A 6,550-nucleotide genomic window follows, 5' to 3' on the forward strand; every position below is an offset into this window, starting at 1 on the left:
GAAATGGCAGATGGAGTTCAACACAGATAAGTGTGAGGTGGTTTATTATGGTAGGTCAAATATGATGGCAGAATATAGCATTAACAGTAAGACTCTTGACAGTGTGGAGGATCAGAGGGATCTTGGGGTCTGAGTCCATAGGACATTTAAAGCTGCTGCGCAGGTTGACTGTGTAGTTAAGAACGCATATAGTGCATTGGCCTTCATCAACCGTTGGATTGAGTTTAGGAGTCGAGAGATAATGTTGCAGCTCTATAGGACCCTGGTCAGACCCCACGGAGTACTGTGCTCAGTTGTGATCACCTCACCACAGGATGTGGAAACTACAGAAAGAGTGCAAGGACATTTACAAGGATATTGCCTAGATTGGGGAGCATGCCTTATGAGAATAGTTTGAATGAACTCAGCCTTTTCTCCTTGGAGCGACAGAGGATGACAGGTGACCTGATAGAGGTGTATAAAATGATGTGAGGCATTAAACATGTGGATAGTCAGAGGCTTTTTCCCAGGGCTGAAATGGCTAACACGAGAGGGCACAGTTTTAAGGTGGTTGGAAGTAGGTACAGAGAGGATGTCAGGGGCAAGTTTTTTTATGCAGACTGCTGAGAGCATGGAATGGGCTCCCGGCAACTGTGGTGAAGGCAGATACAATAGGGTCTTTTTAGAGACTCCTGGATAGGTACATGGAGTTTAGAGAAATAGAGGGCTCTGGGTAACCCCAGGTGATTTCTAAAGTAAGTGCATGTTTGGCACAGCATTTTGGGCTGAAAACCCTGTATTGTGTTGTAGGTTTTCTATGTTTCTAAAATGTGATCAAATCTTCATGCAAGTCCTAAAACTAGATAAAGAGAACCCACTTAAATAACACAAAAACCATTACACTTGTTCAGTTATTTATTGAGAAAAATGATCCAACATTACATGCATCTGTTTGAAAAAGTATGTGAACCTCTGGGGTAATGCCTTCTACAATAGCTATTTAGAGTCAGGAGTTCCAATCAATGAGATGAGATTGGAGATGTGGATTGTAGAGATGCCCTTCCCTATAAAAAAGACACACAAAGTCAGGTTACTGACAGAGCCTGCTCTTCTCAAGAAAGAATTTTTTATGTACACCATGCCACAATCAAAACAACTTTCAGAGGAGCTTAGAAAAATGAGAGTTGCATGAAGGTGGAAAAGACCTGTGTTCAGCAGTCGACAGCAAGAGAAAATTGTCTGCAAATGGAAGAAACTCAGTAAGTTTGCTACTCTCCCTAGGAATGGGCATCCTGCAAAGATCACACCAACAGCATAATGTGCAATGCTGAAAGAGGCGAAAAAGAACCCAAGGCAGGCAGAAATCTCTAGAACTTGCTAACGTCTCTGTTCACGTGTCCACTAAAAGAAAAACACTGAACAAGAATGGTGTTCATGGAAGGACACTACGGAGGAAACTGCTCTCCCAAAAAAAACTGCTGCACTTCTCAAGTTTGCAAAAGGCCACCTGGATGTTCCACAATGCTTCTGGGACAATGTTCTGTGGACAGATGAGACAAAAGTTGAATTTTTTTGGCAGAAATGCTCACCACTGCACACCAACACCAAAACCTCATCCCAACTGTGAAGCATGGTGGAAGGAGCATCATGGTTTGAGGCTGCTTTGCTGCCTCAGGGCCTGGCCTGCTTGCAATTGTTGAGGGAACAATAAATTCAAAATTGTATCAAGACATTTTACAGGAGAATGTCAGGGTCGTAGTCAGTTACCTGAAGCTTAATCAAAGTCAGATAATGTAACAAGACAATGATCCAAAAGACAAGAGTAAATCAACAACAAAATTAACAACATGGTTCATGTTTTGGAATGGCCGAGTCAAAGTCCTGACCTTAATCCTTATAGAAATGTTGCAGAAGGACCTGAAGCAAGCAGTTCATGCAAGGAAGCTCACCAACATTCCAGAGTTGAAGCAGTTTTGTAAGGAGGAATGGCCAAAATTCCTCCAACCTGATGTACAGGACTGATCAACAGTTTCTGGAAATGTTGGTTGAAGTTATTGCTCTACAAGGGGGGAGGGGGGGTCCACACTAATTACTGAAAGCAAAAGTTCACATACTTTTTCCAACAAATTCATGTATTATTAGATTATTTTTCTCAATAAATATGAAGTTTTTTTGTGTTATTTATTTAATTGGTTCTCCTTATCTAGATTTAGGACTTGCTTGAAGATCTGATTACATTTTAGGTCATATTTATGTAGAAATAGAGAAAATTCTACAGGGTTCACAAAATTTCACCACTGTAATAATATAGAAGCAAGATAGGACACCTGGCTGATTGGTGGCAACAACTTCTTGCTCAACATTAGTAAAATAAAAAGCTGATTATCAACTTCAGAAAGGGGAAAGAAGGTGAATGTGCACCTAACTACAATGGAGGATTGGTGGTGGACAGAGCTAGCAGCTTTAAATTCCTGGGTGTGAATATTTTGGATGACCTGTCCTGGACCCAGCACATGGAGGCAATCACAGGGAATGCATACCACCATTTTTTGGAGGCTAAAAAGCTTCCGCCTGTTACCAGGTATTCCAACAAACTTCTACAGGATTACTGTTGAAAGTATCCTGACTGGCTGCATCATGTTCTAGCATGGCAATCTGAATGCACAGGAATATGAAGCTACAGAGTAATGGCTTCAGTCCAATACATCATTAGGTCCCTCCCCACCACCTACAGGAGATACTACCTCAGGAAGGCAAGACCCATCATGAAAGATCTGCACCATCCAGACCATGCCACCTTCTTGCAGCTACCATTGAGCAGGAGGTACAGTGAGGCCCCACCCCACCAGGTTCAACAAGAGCTTTAACCATTTAGTTCTTGAACCAACCTGCAAAACCCTAATCACTACAACATTATGACCACTTTGATCACTTGCACTAAAATGGACTTCATGGGTTAGTTTTGATCCAATTATGTTCTTCCTTATAAAAGTTGGAAATAATTTATGTTTTTTCTTGTAAATACTGCTTGCATGAAGCACCTGTGATCCAGGTGCAAGCAAGTTTTTAAACTGCACCTGTGCATGCATGCACTTGTGCAGATGACAATAAGTTCAACCTTGAGAACCAGATTTCATATGGTGATTCTATTAGGTAAAAGCAGAGAGCAACCTCAATTGCAATCCTTTCTGCAGCCTTGTTTTCATTGCTACCATCAGGAAGGAGGTACAGGAGCCTGAAGGCACACACTCAACGATTTAGGAACTTCCCCCCCCCCCCCCCCACCCTCCAATTTCTGAATGAACCCATGAACACTACCTCAATACTTTCTCTAAAATTTCTGTTTTTGCTCTACTTATTTTTAAATATTTAATATGCATAGATACACATACAGTAATTTAGTTTTTTAATATTTGTATTGCATTGCACTGCTACCCCAAAGTGAACAAATTTCACAACATATGTTAGTGATATTATACCTGATTCTGATTAAACTAAGAACACTCCCATGTGTGAGCGGTCTCAAACTCAGTTTCTAAACAACATCTGCTACCAACTTAAACCACAGTATCCCCACATGATAAACTTCTTTCAGAATGATGAAAGATTGTATGCAACATATCTAAATATGTCAATTGCCTTGAGATTAACAGCTGTACTTATGAAAAAGCAGACTAAATGGAGGTGTTCTGCAAAGCAGTCCCCAACTGCCTTTGACTTATCCGGTGAAGAGACCACCACACTGTGAATGCATTATTTTAAAGGAAACCAAGTGCAGGTTTCACCTGTGAGAAGCCTGAAGACAAACACTCAAAGATCAGGAATAACTTCTGCCATCCGACTATCTCACTGCCTTTTTAATTTCTATTTCTGCACTACTTACTGAACTTTTTTATATTATTATGTATAGCATTGTACCTCTGCCACAAAGACAACAGATCTCACGACATAAGTCGGCATTATTAACCCCGATTCTGACTCAGTGTTAAGGGACACTGTTATTCCTGTCACCGGCGAGAAGACGGCCTCACCGAGCCCCGCCTGTTGACCTACCAAGACCTCGCTTGGCTGGCGGTGGGAGGTGCCCTCCCAGTCACATCGCTACCAAACTACACGGCCCTTGGGACGGCCGCGGTGGGGAGGAAGGAATCACCCGCCCCTTTACAGACTGTGGAAGTGCTGAGAGGGTGTGGAGACCGGTGTAAGGCTCCCGAGTCCCGCTTCGTCCCAACAGGACTCTCCGGACCGACGGGCTGTTCCCGGGGGCAGAGGCTGGCGTCCATCACGACTCCGGGCCCCGACCACTGCCAGGCCCGGCTCCTCATTCACACACCACTCGACACCGAGAACGTGGGGAAATCCCCTCCGGCTGACACCGCGACCACATCCCAACTTCACTCACCCCATCCCACCGCGGCGTCCTGCGAGTCACACGCATGCGCCACTCCTCTGCTCTCGCGAGCTCCGGCTCACCGCTTCACGTCAATCATTAGAACCGGGGAGGCAGCCACCTGTCAATCATTTGCCGCTGCCCAGCTTCCGGATAACGAGCAACTGAAACTCTTCTAATAACTTCCCGTGGCGGTTGGCAGTCTGACTTAATCTCTTTCAAATGAAAGTTAAATTACCCCAAAATTAATGAAGAACACTACTGTGAATTAAAGGCACTCCCTTTTAAATTCCTTTTAAATGGAATCTATCAACCCCTAAAGAGTGTAGTGAAGCCTGCATTTGACTTCTTTCAAACTTACAAGGTTCACACTGTAATAATGGGAAAGAGTGAACAGTCGGCGTTTCCAACCTGAATGGTCTCGGCCCGAAACGTCGACCGTCTACTGTTTTCCATCGATGCTGCCTGACCTGCTGAGTTCCTCCAACATTTTGTGTGTTTTATTTTGGATTGCCAACATCTGCAGATTTTCTTCCTTGTCACACTGTAATATATACTTAACTGTCATAATGATGACAAAACCTACACAACACTAAATGATATTTTACCTAATAGAAGCACAGTATGCCCAATTCTAATTTGTGATAAAATAATTGCTCCCCTTCTTATTTTAACCCCTTCTCCCATAAACCTAATAGTTCTATGTATTCTATAAAGGAGTCTCCCCTTATGGCCATTATCTCACAAGTCTTGCCACAGTCCCCTAATGCTTGACCCTACCAGCACCTTGGCTTCTGATTTGCTAAGTGGAAGATCAAGATCCACTGTTGAACATTTAACAGCTTTCTTCGCTAAACAGTCAACCTGCTCATTCCCCTCAACAACTCCATGTGCAGGGACCCACAAGGAGCAGAAGTATAAACCAATGCTTTGTATATGAAATAAGGTTTGATGAACTTCCAACAGTAAGTCTGGTCTACTGCCGGAATGACCTGTTTAAGACTCATCAAAGCTGAAAAGGAATCTGAATAAATTACAGTTTTACATGGACAAATTTCCTCCTGTAAGCCTGAAATGATGACAACAAAGATCAAAGTACATTTATTATGGAAATAGTATACAACATTGAGATTCGTCTCCTTACAAGCCCCTACAAAACAAAGAAACCCAAATGAACCGATTAAAACAAAAGATAACTGTCAAACCACCAACATGCAGAGAAAAAAAAGTGGAAACTATAAAAGTGAGCAAATAACATTCAGAACTGAAGTTCACAAAAGTGAGTCCACACTGTGATAATTGCAGGCCACAACCACAGTTCGGTGCAGAGATGAGTAAACCTCATGGAGCAGTGACCTGAATATTCTGCTGATAAGTGGCTAGTCAGTCATTTCTTACAATTCATTACCTTCATTACCTGCAATCAAGGCACAAAAACAGCATTCCCAGTTAAATGATCTTTTGATCCATCTGTAAAAATGGTTAACATACCATAACAATTTTCCTTACCATATGATGAACCAACAGACTGACAGGCATAACAGAATTCTTAGACTTTATTAAATTGTGTAACCTAAAATGAACTAAAGTCATCAGAAAAAAAAACAAGGTGGGATTTCCAAGTACGCTACAGTAGGACATATTGCATAATCAAACCAGCCCATATTTCCAGCATGATAAGAAACCAGACACCCAAAACTAAAAACACGCTTCTTGCAATGTTCCCAACAGTCCTCCAACACACCTTTAACAGGATTATCGTTTTTTTGTCCCCTCAAATTAATCCAATAAGTTAACATCAACTTCAACCTCCACAATTGCAAGGGGAATTGTCCCATTTCAACTGCTGCTGCTAAGTTAACAAATTTCATGTCACATGCGGGTGATAATAAACCTGATTCTGATTCCAAAGCTGAAACAAGGGACAACCTTAGCGCACCACAACAGAATCTTCAAGCCTGGGCTGGTATCACATCCAGAAACTCTGAGGTTGGAGATGAAGCTGACCCAATAAGCCACACAGCCATAACCAAGAACAAATCTAATTAAACAAATATAAATGGTGAACAAAGATTTTTGCACAGCACTCCAAGAATACCCACATAGATTCCTTAGAATATTTCATGCTCCTTTACATTTATCAATTATTTTACCGATATTGTGCTTCCATGTCAGTTTATT

The 6,550-nt window shown here is 42.0% G+C and overlaps 1 protein-coding gene across 4 annotated transcripts in view; it reads right to left on the reverse strand.

The window, feature by feature from the left end:
* cyld2 (cylindromatosis (turban tumor syndrome) 2) overlaps positions 1 to 4,418 on the reverse strand; it is a 72,313-nt gene extending 67,895 nt beyond the window's left edge. For 2 of the 4 annotated variants that reach the window (XM_073062051.1, XM_073062050.1), the window contains exon 1: positions 4,033 to 4,375. Coding sequence is in view for 2 of the 4 variants with exons in the window: in XM_073062047.1 (XP_072918148.1) it covers positions 3,898 to 3,939 (42 nt within the window). In the remaining 2 variants the exon portion in view is untranslated. The other 2 variants (XM_073062048.1, XM_073062047.1) reach the window with 2 other exon arrangements.
* Positions 4,419 to 6,550: the final 2,132 nt, after the last annotated feature.

This window comes from Hemitrygon akajei, chromosome 11 (assembly GCF_048418815.1).
Source record: "Hemitrygon akajei chromosome 11, sHemAka1.3, whole genome shotgun sequence".
In the NCBI taxonomy this organism is placed as follows: Eukaryota; Metazoa; Chordata; class Chondrichthyes; order Myliobatiformes; family Dasyatidae; genus Hemitrygon; species Hemitrygon akajei.